The 19590-nt window shown below is 42.7% G+C and overlaps 1 protein-coding gene across 2 annotated transcripts in view; it reads left to right on the forward strand.

Moving 5' to 3' along the window:
• Positions 1-7935, forward strand: part of LOC117604333 (ubiquitin carboxyl-terminal hydrolase 48) — a 41958-nt gene extending 34023 nt beyond the window's left edge. Inside the window, exons 17-18 of one of the 2 annotated variants that reach the window (XM_034324280.2) lie at positions 1682-1766; positions 5002-7934. In XM_034324280.2, coding sequence (XP_034180171.2) covers positions 1682-1766; positions 5002-5024 — 108 coding nt within the window. In that variant the 3' untranslated portion in view covers positions 5025-7934. Of the gene's footprint in view, positions 1-1681; positions 1767-5001 lie in introns of both variants that reach the window. The other variant, XM_034324281.2, reaches the window with a different exon arrangement.
• Positions 7936-19590: the final 11655 nt, after the last annotated feature.

Genomic DNA, 19590 nt, shown 5'->3' on the forward strand with positions numbered 1-19590 from the left:
GCACCATTTACAAGCTGCATCCCCGCGTGAAACGAGGAAAAAAGAATTTATGTTAAAAGAACATCGCGAGTCTTCGTTCTACCGTCAAAGATTAAGACATTCTCTGGCTAATAATTTTCATCCTCAGCCAGGAAATATTTTGACCAGCGTTCAATTTTTCTTTCTTCATCCTTGCATTGCCGTACGCTCTTCAGACTCAATTTACCAGGAAAATCGTTCGACAAATTTATTCTTATTTTATCAGCGATAGATTCTGTGATTTGAAAATTATTTCGAATAAAATGGTGGCTCGATTATTCGAGGTATCGGTGAATTTTCCATTGGACAATAGGTGTCAGTCGAGAGAAACTGGGTGCCCGAAGGTGTGTTTCTCGAAAGGCAAGTCTACAATTATGAGCCATACCACGTCGGGGCGAGCCTCGTAACGAACTCACTATATTGCCGAGCATTTCAAAACTGGCCTCTCGTAGACGCTGTTTACCTGGCCCCCTTTGCCTCCTCGTTCCTCCGTTCTCATCATCGGGGCTGGGACGGGCCCGCTGTTAGGCTTGAGAATAATGTTTCGGAGATGAAAGAAAGAAAGAGGGAAAGAAACTTCGGGGAATTCGCGGTGCACCGTGCATTCCTGATCTTGGTGACCTCGATCCGTAGAGCTTCTACCATGTTCCTTGTAGCTTTCTGCGAAAGAACGATCATTCGGATGATGTTTTTCAGAATCAGAAGTTTCAATTTCTGATCGGAGGTCGTAGATCTATTCGATGAAACTGGGAACTTTCTACTTTTTCTGAAGATTCAGGGAATCTTCTACTGATGGTTCGAGTAGAAGATGACTTGTATGATATGAAACTGGAGAACTTTCATTTCGCTTAGAGATTTCAAGACTCTCGTCTACTGAAGTAAAAAAGCTTCTCTTTATTTAGAATGGAGTGTTTTATTCTCGAAATTCATGGTGTCACTTTCGGTCACTGTTTGGTCTAACGCGCGGACGAATCTGTGGGATTCGTTCGCTGGAAAATAAATCATATTGCAGAAGATGCGACGGCTAGCAGGAAACACCGACCAGATGTGGCTACGCGGGACATGTGTGTCCAGGCCATCGGATGACACTTGCTATATTTAGTTCTGTGGGAAAAAGGGGTTCCAGAGGCATAATTACACCTACGCAAAACTAAGTCTTTCCTTCTTTTTCTCAAACATCGAATCGACTAGCCATTTTATATTAAGAACATCAACGAAACCTTTGTATAGTAATTTTCATCAAAGCTTGAGCTTTAATTCGAGTACTTCTATTTCGTGAAATCTTCTCAGACTTTCGGTATTTTTAAATGAACAATTTCGTTTAGAATCAGTAACTTGAAGGCAGAGGATCAGGCAGCCCTGAGAGTAAATAAATGATACCCATTGCTTTTCGGTAACGTTAGACAGTTCCTTGGGCAAAATGAACGGATCGAGATCCACGTGGCCCGTGGTCCATGTGGAATACTCTGAGATCCCACGTGTGATCCACGAAGACGCGTGGGAAGACGGTCGTACGAACGTCGCCAGCTGTTCACACGTGTCCTTTATGTGCATCGCTAAAATCCATCGTCGCTGTTCTTCTCTCCTTCCTCTTTCAAAAGTAGAATAAATCGTGAGATTAAAGTATTCCTAAGATGAATATGTATAATTTGTTTGATTTCAGATCGACACGCCGATAGAAAACGAGGCGGACGTGACGGCGGACGCGAGCAACCCCGAGTCCAGTTGCCCGGAAAAGGGTTTCAAGGGTGAGTGAAAGAAAAATTATACCTAACTAGCCGAAACTATTTTAATTCGCGACTCGAGGGCGAGACACGGTTAAACGGTTTTCACAAAATCTTTCGCGATTCCGATGGCGAAAGAATAGTCAGCCATTGGAACGGAAGACAGCGTTCCCCATTCGGGTGCGGAAGTCGTGAAATCAAGTACTATCTGGCAGGACGGTTCGAATTAAGTTGAACGCGTTCAGACGTTCGCGCCGAAACCAATCCACTTAACTCTGAAACCCTCGCAGACGCTCGAACCGATCCTCCCACCCCTTTAAGTCGAGGAAAGGTCGTCGAGGTTTTGTTCTCGAACAAAAATCTGACAAATATGCCGCGATTTACCGAAGAATGGAGGCAAAGTACGGCCACCCTCTTTCTCTGTGCTCCTCCAAGGAGAATCTTCCTTCGAGCCAACCCCTACCCCGTTGTCCTTTACCATGGTCGGGGAGGGTGGCAAGCAAAGGGTAACTCTTAAATTACTTAGACCGAACAAAACGTAACAAATGACGGTGAATCGGGCCACTTATGCGATATTGGCCCATCACTGGCACCCACGTATATTGATACGTCGCATTAGGGCTGCCAGACACCCTATTCGACCACTTCCTGCTACCCTTCGTTTCTTCGTTCCAAGCATCACCAGCTTCGCTACTGTTTATTTTTATTATTGTGCTACCCTATTACTTTTTTGCTTCGTTGTTTCTTTTTGGACTTCGAAGGGGGTGGGTTTTTAGTAAGATTTTTATTTAATTCCACAGACGTTTATTACTTTAATGAATCGATCTAGTTTCATGTTACACATCATCGAAACTTGTCAAAGTTCAATGTCTATTTTCTCATTCTCCGAGTGAAAGTATCTTCTGGTGAACGTTTCTGGACGTTTCCCAAGGGTTGGAAAGCCTTTCCTCCCTTTTCCCGCCACGGTTTTCTCTCTTTCCAGACTCTTGGCTTTCGGTTATTAATGGTTCTCGCGAACTCGGTTCATTAAGGAGCTCAGGAAACTCCGCGGCGAGGCGTATTCATGAGCAGGCCACCCTTTACACCGTGTCAGAAACGGTGGTTCTAGCCGAAATTAGCAACGTTTATTACTTTCCGATTGGCAAGTTCCTTGGAGTCTGAAAAAAATATCGAAATTCGAAGAGGAGTATTTCTCTCCTCCAGAGGTATAATAGCTTCTTTTTGCTAAACGTTAGAATTACACGCGCTATTATCGCGAAAAAGCATGGGAAAGATAAGAAGCAGGATCCGCGGAGCGCGAGCAATCTACCGCTCGCGAAAGAGATGAAGACATTATCTTGATCGTTGGCCGCGTGTTTAAGCGTCGCAAGAAGGCAAAGAAGACACGGGAACGAGGAGAGAAAGAGGATACACCTGTGAACAGGTGTATCATTCAGACATGAGCCGAGTTGCATAAAGAATCGAAAATATTTTTTTTTTTCTCCTTTTAATATGCATTCTTTATTTCACTTATCTATATCGCCCTTCGCGTTAGCGAAGATTCTACTTTCGCTGTCCGATCATCGCTGGGATCGTTCTAGGACAAAGGAGATAATGCAATAATAAGTATAAGTTAGGTAGAAGAGAGGTGTTCCTCCCTGTGGCCGGTGGAACGAGTGTTCCTCGCAATCTTTCGTTGCCGGATGATTATTATGTCGTTCCGAACGGGCCCCGAGCATTTTCACGAGCTCTCTGAATGGCTTCGTTCCGTTTTCTCCACGGAATCGCTAGGCTCTGATGCTTCTGTTGTTCGACAAGGTTCTCTTATTCTTTAGTCGAACTTTAAACACGTTTCAATATATAATAAGTGCATTGCGTAAAACCATGTGTTTTTTTTTAGTAATTTTATTGAAATTTTATTGCTATTAATTGTGTCACAAGCAAGATGAAGGTCAGAAATGTGGAAACGGGAAACGATCCTAGTGAAATTGATGGGAACGTCTTATCTTGAGGGCTCTCACCCCCCATTTTCCCTTCGCGCTTTTGTCTCCGCTCTCGTCTTAGCTGACTATGACAAATAATTGCCGAAGCTTAACATAAGCCAGAGGCGGTATACTTAGCTAATAGCAAAAAACTAGGGAGAGAGGAAATAGAAGGAACTTTTACGTGTGTACCCCTCAAACTTCCTCCTTCATTCTGCATGATACCCCTCAGCTCGATAAATGTTTCAATTATACCAGCATTTCTTCATATTAATTTTCTATTACATTCTTTTTATCTGAATTTATTGTTTTTCATTTTGTATTTTCAGCTCTGAATTTGCTCTAATTTTTCCAACTTTTCCAGCCTTTAATATTAGATCTTTCTCGCAGAATTTTAATCAAATTCCAGGATAATGTTAAACAAAGGAACTTTTTTTTCTATTAAAAATAGACTGAATTGTTTTGCAAGGCTTTCCGATCTAGCGGACAAAATAGTCCCTGATCGAGCTTTTTTCCCCCTCGACACTCGGCGAGTATCGCGAGAAAGGATTTCGCGGTCGAGGAACAAAAGAACAGTCCGACGAAAGAATGGAGTCCTGGTCATTTCCTGTTTCTCGGCCGGAAAAACATTTCGGAAAAGTCAGTGAACCGCGAATCGCGTTTCATTCGATTCCATGGTTACCACAACTTTGATCCTTGTGTTCTATAGAATAAAAACACGTTCACGTACACATAGAGAAATATTTTGAAAGTTAGTTTCTTTGTCGAAGAAAAGTCTTTTCTTGGGGGAGAAAAAAGCTACGTTAATGAAACTATTGTTATCTAATTTCAGAAAATTTTTTATTTATTTTTCTATTCCAGACGATTATCATCTATTTTTATTTATTAATATAATTTTCAAAATAGTCTACCTCTTACTAAAAATTTGCAAAAATTTTCTTCTAGGAATGTGCAATGTTGGAAAATTCATTAATTTTTTATTTAATTTGTTTTAGAAGACCCGACTTCTCTATTGCCTGTTTCCTGTTTTAATCACTTCCTAAGCTTTGTCATTACAGTAGACTCTCGTTATATTGCCGCACGAGCGAAATGATACAATTTTAATTTTATTTTATTTTCCAATTGAAAATTTGAAAAATTATTCAATTCTACACTGTCATCTGCAGCAATATGACGAGAGTTCACTATAATATTTCCAGCTAACCGCAGAATCTCCGTGCCAGAACAAATCTCCTTTCCTAGCTTCCTGCTCTTCGCTGCTCGTCGTCATCAATTAACGATATTTTTAATTGTTCCAGGAACGGAATTGGTGCCAAGCTGATCTGTCTCGGCAACGATCAGGGGATAGATAAATTGCATTATGGCGAGACGTTTAATAACAATAGTCGATTTAACATAAAATATTTTTGTACACGAGTTATCATATATTATATGATATACATATAGATATAGCCTGTACGATAATGTATACAGATATACAATTAACGGAATGCTAATCGTCACCGGGGTGAAAGATTCGGGAGAAAATATCGAGAAATCATTGTTTTCGTATTGTTATTATTATTAATATTAAGTACTACTATTATTAATATTTTACGCACAGATTAGAGTAAAAGAGAAGAACAAAAGGAAAAAATAAAAATGTAGCTGCGAACGTGAAAGCAGCGGACAAATAAATCCAAAGACGATTCGATATCGCTTTTTGCAATTATCGATCGATCGATTAGTGTTCCGTATTCTCTTCTCCAATGAGAAACAAATAATAATGTAACGGTGAAAGTGATTGATGAGATGGTTGCGAAAATGATCGAGGAATGTGATCTTTTGATTTCTCATTTAGAGCGATAGAGTTGTGTGTCGTCGATAGATTCGTTAGAAACGTAAATCTTTCTACTCGTGAGTCTTAGGGAAACTTTTGGAAATCAAAAATCAAAAGATGCCTTATCGCAGTAGTAATTAAACGACGAGTCGCACCTTTGGTATTAATGATAACTGTAATTATTCGAAGTCCTTCTCTTTATACCTTATAAAAGGATAACAAAGAGATGTTGTAATTTGATTTGTAAAAAAAATACTCGCGATTTTGAAGTTCGACAAAGATCTCGGCACTTTTTGTTAACCCTTCCTAAACAGCTGGCACTGGTACAATTTTTTAAAGAATTTATGAAACGTGCTTAGATTGCAAATAATTAAGATGTACATTGTAAAAAGAAAATATAGAACTTGGATCATTTCCACGAACCATTCTCAGTTTTTTAAGTTTCTAATAGCAACATGAGTGATATACCCGTGTTGTTGTTTTTTTTTAAAATCATTTCGTTCTGATTAGGTGCTGATATTAGCTATTGTAAAACAATTTTTAGAAAGATTTTACTCGAGTTGGGGATTCATTTCGATCGGAGGAGCCGGGTTTTTATTTCACCCAGTGTGTCATTTTATTTTCTGAATTTTATACTACTGTCGTTTCAAAATTTCAGTGGCCCACGATCAAACAGCACCGTTGTATTATATAATGGATTTTACAGATTTGGGTCACGATTGACCCGGCTCAACTATTCGATGGTGTTAATACGTACGCTGTATTTGAACGCCAGTTATTACACTGACAGTGAAAAAAAAGGTGCTTTCGCGTACTTTAATTACCGCCTCCAGCTAATGTTTTTTTCTCCTCTTAATTTCCGGACATAATTAACTGCAACTGCGTGTCGCTGTCGTTGCGTAGACAATGGTTATTAGGTGTGTTCGAACGATTTAGGAATGATATAGGAATAATTTACTGTTCGTCGTAGAAGGTAAGAAAATAAAAAGGGCACGGTAGTGCTGGTCGTGCATAATAATTGTTCTTCTTATTCCCAATATTCACTATGAATTTTCTTTTTTCATTTACGAGGAAAAAGGGTGTAGGATTTTTCAGAACGGAAGGAGAGCGAGGATTTGCAAGGACCCTCGGGATTGTTTATAAAGCACAGGTGTTTTAACAAATAGCCGGAAAGGAAGGTGGCGCGTTCCGTCAAGATTAGAACTCGCATGCGGGTCCTTCGTAATACGAATTAGGGAAAAAGCTTGATTACCGTGGCATTTGTAAGGATTAGAAAGAAAATAAGTAAAAAAAGGAAGGGACTTAGCGCAGGAAATCTGGCGCACCCTAATAATCCGTCGCGACATCTCTGAATCTCCGGTTTCCCTCTGCCTTTTTTTTAAATTTAGAACATTCTTTTTTATATTTCAGCAAAATTATAATAATCATGAATATTAAATTAGCGTTATAAAAGAGTCATACCGGGGGACAGAATTTGGATACCAAAACAAGGGTTGATGTTAATTAATTAAATCTATACAGCACGGCAACGATTTATAAGGAAGTTTAATTATCCAGTGGCAAGTTTAATGTAGTTAGACCCATTGAACTGCCGGCAAGATTGTTTTACAAAAGTAAATGAGCCAATGATGACTCGAGAATTTGGGACCACCTAGAAACCAGGCGAACTCTTCCAGCCTTGCCTGAAAACTTCTCGGCAACTAATTAACGTACAACCATCAAAACACGATCCCACAATTTCGATCCAATTTTATATGAAAAAAGTTCAAATATTTCTAACCCTTTCGAATTCAGATGAACCTTAACTCTTTTGAAAGACAACCATCATTCGTTGATGAATTCTAAATCTAACATCGATTCTGATACGAAGAAAAACAGAGTTCAGTTGAACAAGATCGAAGAAAAAGTTTTCTTTTCAAGTTGAAAGAAGACATGCAAGAGAAGGGTGGGAAAAGAGAGCAGCGAAAGGGGTGTTTGCCAGACAAGTGTTGACCGTTTCTTAGACTTCGATGAAACCCTTCCTGATCTCTAAAGCCAAGGTTACTCGTTGTCAACCATTAGCAAGAAGCTGGAAGGAAGATTCAGGATATACGAAGAATTTCTACGAGGATCTCGAGACATTGTTCGACGATCTCGCGATATGATTTAGGCCAGGGACAAAACTATCGCGGCGTGGTAGACAACGGGGCGAGTCAAACGCAAAGCTGAGATGACAAATGAAAGGAAGGAGATGTTTGGTGGCGTGGGTGGAGGGATGAAAGTGTTTCATTTGTAGCAGGAACGTATCGCGAATCTCTTCGTTCCTCTCGCCGGTGTCTCTGTTACTCACCCTCTTATCTATTAGAAGGATTCCCTTGGCGTGTGTCTTCGAACATTGCGCACGATTCGAGTGATTGTACGGGATAAATTTATTTCTTTTTGAAAAAGATATCATTTTTAAAAGATTTTTGAATAAAAAGTCTAAAGACGCTTGTGGTAGAATTTCCTAAGGTCTCGATCGTCGAGATGGTTACTGGTAAACGGTACCGACTCCGATCAGCCGGGAACATGTTAATTAGCGGTAATTAAAGCGTGCCTCGGTCCATTATCCAGCGTGGATCGGTAACTTTTGCATTTGCTCGTACGACGTGGCTTACCACGTTACCTGGAATCCCCTTTCCTTCGTGGACACGTACCGGTATCAGGCGAAGGCATAATTAATTTCTCTGCTTCTTGGATTCTTATAATTAACGAGGAAATAGCTAATTATCCAATCAAATTCCTTCGATGCCGTACGATCGATCACGAACACGATCCTCTTAAAAATCCGAGCAGATCTCATAAAGATGAATGGAAAAAAGAAAAGGAGAGGACAGTTGGCGCATCGGCGACGTGTATTAAAATAAAGAAGAAAAACGACGAGCTGGTTAAACTTATAAAACGAGACACCGTCGTTAACCGCGGAGGAAAGGTAACACAATTCCAGCATCGAACAATAAGAAAATCATACATAGCCGTCTGTCTCTTTTGCGGGCCCAGAACGGCTGCCATATTTCTTCCATTCCACGAATCCCGTGGACGTTGATAACCGATCGATTAATTCGAGCTGAGACCAGGTCCGTCGCCTCGATTCTCGATCGTTTCTTCCTTTTACCCTTCTTCATCTTCTTTTTACTTTCTTTTTATTTCGATCTGCTGCGTGTTCGGGGCCTCCTCCTTAAGTCAGATCGCAGCAAGATGGCCGCGGGCCCCGGTAAATAAGCGACTGTCATCTGACGCCAGCAAAAACCGGATACACCGCGGCAGACTGGTCTCTCCGTTCTTCCTCTTTTCTTCTTCCTTATTTTCTTCTTTATCTCGCTCTCTCGCCATCTCTTCACCTTACCTTTATTCCCTTTCGTTTCGTGTGTACGTCGTGTCCGTTCTATCCCAGCTACCTTCTACGCTTTCTTCTTCTTCTTCATCTTCTTCTTCTTCTTCTTCTTCACCTCGTCTCTCTCTCTCTATCCCTCTATCTGTTTTTCATTTTTCTCCATCTTTCGGCCGTGCTCTTCTTTCACTCTTATTCACCACCCTCCGGTACCTCGTGTTGCCGTCGCGACGCGCCGGGGATTAATTACAAAAAATCCGCCCCGACGCGAATCGGAAACGTCGTTCCACGAAGGTACGCGGCCGGAAAGAGAGGAGACGAGGGAGCAAACGATATCGGACTCGAAGGGCCCGCAGAACTTTTTCGCCACCCCGTCAAGAGATGGCCCAATAAACGATCGAAGGGGACAGCTGGGGTTGACGACAGCTGTTCATTCCTACCTTTCCCTCGGGATTCTTATCGTTCGAATTGAAATCTAGGGAATTTTGACCGATCGCATCCATAGAGGATGTTCGTAAAAAAAAAATTCAGAGCGATAGAAAATAAACTAATTTAAAATTAAGATTTATATCGATATCGATTTTAAGGGATGACAAGATGCTTCGACAACGAACGCTGCCACGAAATTCAGTTCACATAAGTTCATCCGAGACCGTGAAAGATTGTTCGCCAGAAAGTCGTGAATCCTGTTTCCCGCAGGAGGGCACGAAACTCGAGATACTTTAGGATCCTTTATTTTTCGGCAATTTCGAGACAAATGGTCGGATGTCTTGACGGGCCATTATAATGACATTAGCAAAGCTTCTACATGGCTGGCCTGGACAAGAGCTCGGGCAACGTCTCGGTCTCGGTGGAACTTCATTCATTTTTGCTTTGACTCACAGAATGTCCCATATTATAAAGGAGCATCGAAATATGAAAGAAAAGGCGAACGATCCTCTGGGTAAAAGTAGAAACATCGAGTTTATCACGATAAGTTTCGTAATCGAACGATCGAGGAAGAATCGAGGGTAGCGAACGGGTAGAGGATAGAAAGAGTAGTATCTCCGTTAGTTTTTCGTGTCGGCGGCTGGCTTCTTGACAGTGGAATTGGGAGGAATTAAAAACGAAGTGAAATAAAGCAAAAGGGAGAGGAGAAGCAGGAGACGTGGTTTGCCCGGGTGCTTTGTGATGTTCCCAGAGACCGCTCCCTCCCACTTGTTTCACCCTTCTCCTCGTCACTTCTCACTCTCTCATTTCTTTTCTCTCTTCCTTCAACCACCGTTTGCGGGTCCACCTTTCCAGGGGCGTTCATGCAGCGAGGAACTAATTCGAGTCGAGTGCTAGCAGAGTCGACTCTGACGGACAAAAACTAATCACCCTCGTGCTCGTTCCTCCTCTTTAACGTCAATTACCATTTCTAATTTCACCTATCGTGAATTAATAGTCGATTCCGAACAGCGAGAGAGCGAAAGGTAGCCAGCCCTGGTCCGGTTCCTTTTGTGATTCCTGATTTCACGAAGGAGACCTCGCTATCAATATGTAAGACGATCCTAGGACCTTTTGCTCGTTGCTTTTTTAATATATATCGTTGATCGACAGTCGTCCTGTCGTTGGATCGAGTGGCACGCGACGAAAAACTCTCATCCTCTTTGGACCGTCTTTCTGTCGCGTCTATCCACTCTCTTCTTTTTATTCTTCTTTTTTCCGCAAGACCCGTTCTGTTTTTTCTCATACTTCTCGTAGAGTTTAATCATCAGACTTAGAAGCGTGCATAATATTTTAGAGGGTACGTCTACCCGGATGAAATTGCCGGCAATTTTCTAATCAGACTAAACAAAGCTAGCCACCCTTTTATAAATTGTCTTCTAGTTCAATTAATTGATGTCCACGCCATTATGCATCGTTTGAACGAATAAATACGAGTGTCGTCAGACGGTGACGGATGGCTTGTAAAACGGTGTTCGATAGAGAAACCGAGCTGGAAGGTGAGGGAGAAGGAGGCTCGCGAAGAGGGCCAGTATTAACGATAATTAGACAATTAATTCCTTGTCCCCGGGCCAATGGAGGAGATCGTCGTCGACCGACGACCGAGACAGAGCCGACTATAAATTCACCAATTATCACTCTAACGCGTAATTGGGCCGATCTTCTGCTTGGGACTTTGTGGGAAAGCAGTCGACCGCGACATTGGCGCCAATTTACTGATTGCATTAACAGGCTAATTGGTGCTGCCTGGATGATCATTGCTTCACGATCCGAATCAACTAATCGATCTAACAACTTAATTATTATTTTTTATATATTCATTAATAAATAATTAGGATGGCCATTAGTAACTGAAGTTTACAAATTTCTTAATTTTTATTTATAATAAAGGACAGACGATAGTTGAGGGTTTCGGTACAACTTGTCGAGGACCACCGTTCGTTGGAACGCGAATCCTTTTTCAGGACTTTCCAGGAACCCTTTTGCTATCGCCGAAACGTTTCTCCCCTAAATGCCGTGGATCTTTAAAGATCCTCGGGACGACCAATTGATCGATGCATACCTTCGTTGATTTTGATGATCCTTAAATTCCATCGAGCCTGTCCAACGAAAATTGAGAATGCTCCATAGAGTGCAATTCTTTTCAAATCTATTATCTCGATTACTTTAACTTCTTTCACAAAATACGCGATTTAATTATTTATGAAAAAGCAGTTTTAGAATTCTCTTGTCAGCGAGTCCAATTAGTCGTTGTATCGTAATTGCTTCGCGAGGAAAAGTAATTAGTCGTTAGGAAGACGATATTAATGAGACGGTGGCTCGTTCGCCATTCAGGGATTAATGGAACCTTTTAAAAAGAGAATGGAAAATCAGCTGGCAGGTCGGAGAAACAAGGAAATTATCCTGTTCTCTGATCCCTCGGGTAAGTCGATGCTTAATTCGCTCGATAGAAGATTACTTTTGCGCGGACCAGGAAGAGAGTCTCCGTGAGAATCCCAGGATTATAACAAGAATAGTAAGAGAAACTTGACGACTCCGGCTACCAAATTTTCCTTGCTTTTCTCAATCAAAATCTCTACATCATTCGGAAGAAAATAAAATAAACAACCGAAGAATCCAACGAGCAAATACCTGAACGATCGTAAACCGTTCTACGTAACCCAGAAGCTGTCTACTGGCGCGGAGGCCTGGACAAAACAAAAGACAGAGACATCAAGGGAAGGTGAAAAAAAAGTGTAGCCTGTGAAAGAAGAGAAGAGAGAAAAGAGATCGTTTCGGTAGCAAGGCGAACAGTAGCAGTATCCTTTCAACCCGAGGGAATCAACCACAAACTCTCCCTCCACCGTTCGCAACCCTCTTTTCCCCTCTTTTCGAGCCTCTTCTTAAATTCATCCACAGCTGTAAAAGCTCTCGCACGGTTGCTTTACGAGTGTGAATAGACGGTCGTCCAATTATGCGGCTTAATTTAAATGGGATAATTGCGTCCAAGGGAGTTTCGCCGTCCGGCATATTATGTCTCGCATAGATATTTATCCATGTTTGTGTACACGAGATTGTAGAAGGGTTGTGTGCGTTAGGGGTGTGTTTTACATTACGGGTAATTAGATTCTCTCGAAGAAAGGTATAATATTTTTGGATCGTTCAGTTCTCGGTCATTATTACGACAATAAAATAATTTTTTATTTATATAAAATAAAATTTCATCGGTATTCCAAGTACGAAATCGGGAATTCTTTTTGAAACACTCTGTACCCGAAGAAAACATGTTAAAAATAGAAACTATTGGTTCAAATCTTGCATTTATATGGGCAGAAGAAACGACCTCAGAGTAGCGTTGAAATTTCATACCTGTTTTATAGTTTTCCCCCGGTGAACTGACGTTTACGAGTGAATCTGAAAGGTGTTTCAATAGAAAGGTGTCAGTAACACGTAACGGTAGCGGTCAACGCACGAGCCGCAGATTTAAAGTTGGCCATTGCCTTTTTTTCCTTTCAGCTCCTCTTCTCGAAGCGTAGGAGGCATCTCTCAGTTCCTATCTTTTCTTCGTTTTTTGTCCTGAAAATCCAATGTCAGGAATTGAATTTTCATGCTATCGTTCTGTGATATAATAGATATCATTGAACAGCCCATTTTTAATTTGTTCCTTTTATATAAAAATGATTATTTGTCATACAACAGGAGGATCTGTAGTTTCAAGGAAGAATTAAAAGAGTCTCCAAAGGGGTGATCAGGAAGTATCACTGTTCCTGGAGAAGGTTTTCATTGAATAGAGGAAAGAACGATCATTCTATCGGGTGACGTTAATTCCATGTGCAACGACCGAGGGGGAAATTAAGCAGAGTCATATTCGCAATTAGAACGAGGCCTAAGTTCGCTCGTTTGCGGATTGTGCCGTGTAATCTCGCGTGGCCCTTCTTCCTGTCCCTCCTTGGTCCAGGGATTCCCCTTTTCTCGTGACTCGCGATTTTTCTCCTCGAGACGATCGTTAATCGAGTTATCACCGATACCCTGCGTTCCTCAAATAATTCCGGAAAAGGTGAATTAAAATGTTTTCCAGTAATTAGAAAGCGAATCGATTCTATTGAAGTGGAAAAACTATCGATCTTCCATCGAAAGAAATTTCGAAACTTCGTTCTCCAGGAAAGAAATAATCTCCGATTTTCTTTCGAAGGTTCGTTGTCTTCGGTACAAATAAAAACAAATAAATTATCCATCGGTTCGATGTGAAACTCAAGTTCATCGACCAGAGGTATCGTGAGACACAACAATGAAATTTCTTGCAGGATTTCTAGAAACTTTCTCGTATCATTCAAAAATGGATAGGATGCGAGGATTCATTGATCGATCGATGATATTCTTAGTTGAACATCGGGAACGGTACACTCCTCTCGACCCCGAGTCCGTTGACTTCTGTCGTCTTTCCGGCCTCCAGGAAAGCCGACGACTTTGAACTCTAACGCGCCAGGAAAATTCCATTTCCCTCTATGGAAAATCTACTCGTCGAATCGCGGTGCTGTAATTAGCACCGGTGTATATGGGAATAGGAAAGGGTGCAAGGAAGTCGAAGATCGACGCAACGATATACGCGTAGACTGTTTCCTTAACCAACGAACCTCAACATTTATCATTCGCATTTCTGAAACGATAGAAACAATAAATAGTCTAAATTATTTCGTGCGCATTCGTTCGATATCGAAGTAAATATAAGGCATGGAAATAATTACAAGCGAACCGTGTCGCATCGTGAGACAAGTTTGACGGTGAAATTAAGCTGGGACGTTTAACGAGCATTCGCACGGTTCATGGGAGACGAAATGAGCTGAAAACGGTCCGAAATAAAATTAGGATGCCGCACGCGGTTCCGAGCGGTTGTCTCCAGGTAGACATTGACTTTGCCCCCGCGCATTCCTCGTCCTTTTGCGGCAACTGGAATTGGAACTAAAATTCTGAAAGGAATCGCGTCGAGACAGGCTTTTAAGTAATCCCAAACGAGAGAAGTATTCTAAAGAAGGCGGAGGGGGTGTAAAAAAAAAACCATCGGACGCGTTTTAGGCGGATAAATGGCCGTGAACGTTTCAGAGATTCGTCTTTGCAATTGCGTTTCTTCGACCAAAAAGCCTCGATCGGCTGTGTGAAAGAAGCCGCTTTGATCGAATCTGTTGACGTAATTTTGTGAAACCAGATGTGTTTCATTGTCCGACGATTCTTTTTCAAATGTATTTTAATGTTCTGTTGTTTAAAATTCAAGGATCTAGATAGTAATGGGCGCTTTTAAGCCTTTGGGGGCGCGGATCACGAATGAAGGCAGCAAGGTGGAAAATTTCAAGCGAATAATAAAATGAATAATTGTAATTATATCCTTTCCACGTCGAAGAAATCACGTATCTCCATTAACCGGTCGATTAGCCATCAGAATTCAAAACAGCATCCGTGTGGCTGTCCGTTTCACGAACAGAGGCATTCGAAGTCTGTTGCAAAAAGCATCACTCCAAAACGTCCGTTCCAAAATGTTTACCAAAAACGAGCAAGCTGGACCTGTCTCTCCCCCTTCAACCCCCTGTACCGGTACCCAACCCCTTTTGAAACATTCAAGCTCCTTCAGAAACGATGAAACCCTGGAAGCAGAGGCGTGCGATGAAAAAAAAAAAGGAGGAGAACCGGGATTCAGTAACCCTGTGAAGTTGTAGAGGGGCAAGAGGGGAGGGTACAGGGTACAGAAAGACGGCGATGGCGGCTATCGAGGGCTGGAGGGAGCTGAAAGTCAACCCTCGGGCGGGGTTGTTCGAGGAACACTGGTCTATCTGGCCTCTGGAGACCGAAAGCAGGCTCCTGTCTGCCTCCTTTTCGTACCTTCCCTCTTTTGTCCACCTTCGTACCCGCTTCCTCCGGCTTGCCTTCCACCTCCTGGAGGGGATCAACATTTTTTCAGACTTGCGCCTGCGATGGGTGGAAACCAGGCTGCTCCGTTCTCGACCAATCGAGGCGAAACTGTCGGTTACGCCTCTGAGTGCGCCGACCGAGGCTGCCTTCCTCATCGACCTCTTCGCGGTCGGTCCTCTCTCGTTCCTTCCCTCTTCGTCTATCCTCTGAACCCTTTTATTCTCCCTCTCTCGTCCGCCACCACTGTCCTCGTTCCTTCCACTTGCTGTGAGAGACTGCCTCGTTCCTCCTCCGTCGCTGTTTTCCCCTCTCGCTTCAGCATTCACCTTGATGATGCTTCTTTCTTTCTTTTTCTACGACTTCTTCGATAGCTACTCCGAGGATTCTTGTCTATCGTTCACTCACCGATTGCATTTTCCTTTCTTTCCATCGATAGACACACGCTTTGCGTCTTTCTTCTATTTTGTTCATTCTCTCTTCGTTTGATCAGGATGATAGTAAATCTACTATCGTTTGATGCGACGCCGTTTCTCCTGTTTCTCTTTCGATCGGCACTGTTTTTCTTTCGAATGAGTCTTGGAATTCCGTTTGCTCTTCTTTCATCTCAAAAGAATCATTTCTACGGTAATAGTGTTTTATTTAGAAAATGATATTAATATGAAAGTTGAAGACTGAATTAAAATTGTGACTCTCTCCATGGTCCGTCATCCAAGGGTGAACCCTTTTGGCCCGACGCTTTCCATCGCCAATTACAAACGTGTATCGGTACCGATGTGTAGTCTGAGGAATTAAAATGGATAACTGTTGCCATCCACATGAACTCTTACGCTCCATTTATAGACGTCATCGGTATAGAATTAATCATCCTCAAATATCTACATCAGTTTCCGAAACTAGCCGCAGTTAAACCCGGGGATCGGGTTGCAGTTGCATAGTTGCGGCTGCCACGGGTAGCAACGACCCTCCCTCTACCCCGTAGGTAGAAGGGGAAAGGTTTTCATGATGGCAGTGAGGTGCGCATGGCCGCTTTTCGTTTGGTAGACCTTGCAACGGAGCATTTCCTCCGAAGGACCAACCCCTTCTTCGAGGGGGTGCGGCCACCCTGCCGTGGGCCAAGACGTAAGTTTATCGGTCGCAACACCACCCCCTCTTTGGCCGCGGCACGGAGAGTTCGAGGCACGAAAGCCACGGAAACGAGTTTTAATTAATCACGAGTCCTCTGGTCCTTGTACCATCTGCGAAGGATCCTCTCGCGAGCGACACCGCGAGACCGCGACAAAAACGAATCCTTCCAACGAGCACCGAATCTATGGCCCCGTTTTTCTCGCCACGGTTTTCCTCTCGAGATCGCAACGCGTCAGACACCCCCTGAAACACGATATCTCGCGGCTTTTCGCGTTCCAGAAGAATTGCGTGTTCCTAACGCGACTTCCTTGCCTTTTTTCCTCTTCTTTCTTCCATTATGAGATGGAAGGTGTTTAATACGCTTGATCGATGGTGACGCAATTTTAATTTTTTTAAATTCTTCTAATTCTATTTTGGTACACTTAACACTATTTGAGTCTTTGCATCTTTCGACCTTCGATAAAACTGACGAAACATTAGAAATCTTTTATAGTTTGAAAATTATTGATACACGATTTGTTTTTTGAATAACGCTTCAGCTCGTCGAATCGTCGAAATCTTTCGCAAAAGGGAAATGATAAATGTGTCGGACGAGATCGTTTAGCACCTAGAAAAGAGTACACCCCTCCAACTTTCATTTCTCCCATTCCAAACGTCATATCCGCGAGCGCGGTTTAATGGGGACGGTCATAAACAAAATTCATCCCCTGGCAAGCTTTAAAACGGCGAGCACGTCGGAGTGCAGCAACAGTGGTAACAAAAAAGTTCAGCTCCATTTTCCTCTGACGGCAGAGAGGAGAGGAGAATGGAAGCTGTGAACCTCCGAGATACCTAGAGGGATGTTGTAACGAGGTGCGCATGTTCCCCGGGGTGGGTGCACGCCCTCTCGTGCAATTTCATTTTCTAAATGAGCAACCCAACCCTCCGAGAGGAATGGGGTGTGTACCGGTCTCAACGGCAGCGCTTGCAATCGAAATTGCATATCCATTTAATTAATTATGCATGAGACTCGTAGCAACCGGGGCTGCAAATCAGCGTTATCAACGGTACGTAGCTTCGGGGATGTGGAAAAAATTCGTGGGTGTGCGTGTGCTCTGTTCGAATGATACCATCGCGAAATAAATACAGAAAGTAACATAATAATTGAAATCATGTTGCAGTAAATTTTATTATTTGGCACGAACAAGCCCGATGCATTCAGGAATATTTTGTCGCACTGAATGTTAATTAATAATTATCGCTCGTGTCAAAGTAATGTTCGTTAAATGAAACGTTCTTTTGCTAGTTCTTCATCCGAAGGACCTTAATACCTTGCAATTTTGTATAACTATCAAGATGAAAAAAAAAAAGGCACTTACCCGTTTTTTTCTAGAAATAGGCAAGGTGTTAAAGGGTCCTTGGGTGGAAAAGTTCAACGTAGTCTAACCCTGACCTGAGTCAATGGTAGGCAGGAGGTCGTCTATTTCCCTTCCAAGATGGCGAGTCCTTTTGGAGGATCAGGTTCGAAGGCTGCTTCGATCTTTGGTACTCGTCCGGTTCTCCTCGTCTCTCTTTCTCTCGTTCAGATTCGTTTCTCATTAATCTCCGTCTCCACCCTTTTGCTCTGTTTCAAGATTTCTTGTTACTTGCCCGGCCGCCTCCTTTGTCCCCTACCTCTCTGCCTTCGTTCCTGGCAACATGGCCGACCAACGAGCACCATTCGGACGATTCGTGCCGGGATTTTTCAAATTTCGCCCGGCTCGTCCGGTCGATTGGTCGGTGAAAACCGGCGTCGGAAGATGGCCGCTATCCTGGACCAGCACGACGTACGATCGATGCGATGCTTTCTAGCCTTTCCAGCCAATTTTTTCCGTCTGGAATTCGTGGGAAGAATGCGAATCTCTTGCAGAGTCTCCTCTGTCGGATCTCTCTCGATTTTTATTGAATTTATTAGGGGATGGTGAAATGGTACCCGAGGGAGGATAAAAAAATTATTAAGATTGAGAATAATTAATTGGATAGATCCTAAAGCGTTCGAAATTCAAAGTAAATTTACCATTTCCAATCAAGCTGATGGAACCTTCCAAGTTTCAGTATTTGTCCAATTAAGGCAACCCTATCCTATTGATTTCCCAAGTGTGATCCACAATTTTTGTCCAGAGTATAGTTTAAAATTATGCCAGTGTACCAGAAGCTTTATGAATAAAGAGAAGAAAGGTTTATACCCCAAGTTCCAGGAAACCTTTCAAGATTCCTGCTTTGATTCTTCGAATCGAGCTCCGGGTTCGAAGGAGAGCTTGATCCATCCGGAAGATCCCGGAATAAGCTTCCAGGCTGGTAATGGTCGTAAAACGTGGTACGGGGTCAACGATACACAGGGAAAAAGAACAGGTGTCGAAAAAATGGTCTGTCTGGTGTAAGGCAGAGGGGCTAGACGTGGTGGCAGCCGGGTCTGTCGGTCTCTCGGTCGTTCTCGTAGCTGAGCCAGAGAAGCGAAAACAAAAAACCGCCCCTCTCCTTTCTTCGAGGATGGCCTTGAACTTCGAGGGAGTCTCTCTCGTTGGCCGAAAAACCGTGTCGCAGTTTTTCCTTTGGCCAGCTACGACGCCGCCGGCAGCTCTACGAGCACGAATCACCGGGCGAAACGGCTCTTCTTACAGGCTACTTGTTAGGTAGCTCAGAAGGTGGGACAAACTCTCCCCTTCGAACCTAACCCCGGGCCACCCCCTTCTAACGCCTTTCTTCCACTTCGTCCCCCGGCTTGGCGATAAGATTTGTGGTTATAGCTTGTTTTTCGAGCATACCGCGGGGGTCGAACACCAGCGAGCTTCTCCTAGGTCCATTCCATGGGACGAAAGAAACCAGGAAGCCGGGGTAAACAGAGGGTGAACGAGAACCCTCAAGGTCGATCTATCCCTATGTTGAAAGTAGGTGATTTCGTTGAATTTCTTCGGGCTGATGCTCTGTTTCTCTGCACGAATTCAATCACCTGTCTTTAATTTATCAACTCCAAGGTCGATGTATTTCGTATTGAAACGCTTTGTCTAGGGAACCATTCAAACGAGCGATTCGATTGCGTTTCTGCAGGTTTTGTTCAGGTAATTTTTCTCTATATGAATTGTTTCTGCTTCAAGGATTAATTGTGGTTTATATGATTTAGAGTGGAGCGGGTGTTAATAAATTCGATTTATCAAGGTTTCAAAGGATTTGAATTTAGCAATAAAATGGAGAGGATACGATGCAGACTGCGGTATGTTTGGATCATGT

Source organism: Osmia lignaria, chromosome 7 (assembly GCF_051020975.1).
Source record: "Osmia lignaria lignaria isolate PbOS001 chromosome 7, iyOsmLign1, whole genome shotgun sequence".
Classification (NCBI taxonomy): domain Eukaryota; kingdom Metazoa; phylum Arthropoda; class Insecta; order Hymenoptera; family Megachilidae; genus Osmia; species Osmia lignaria.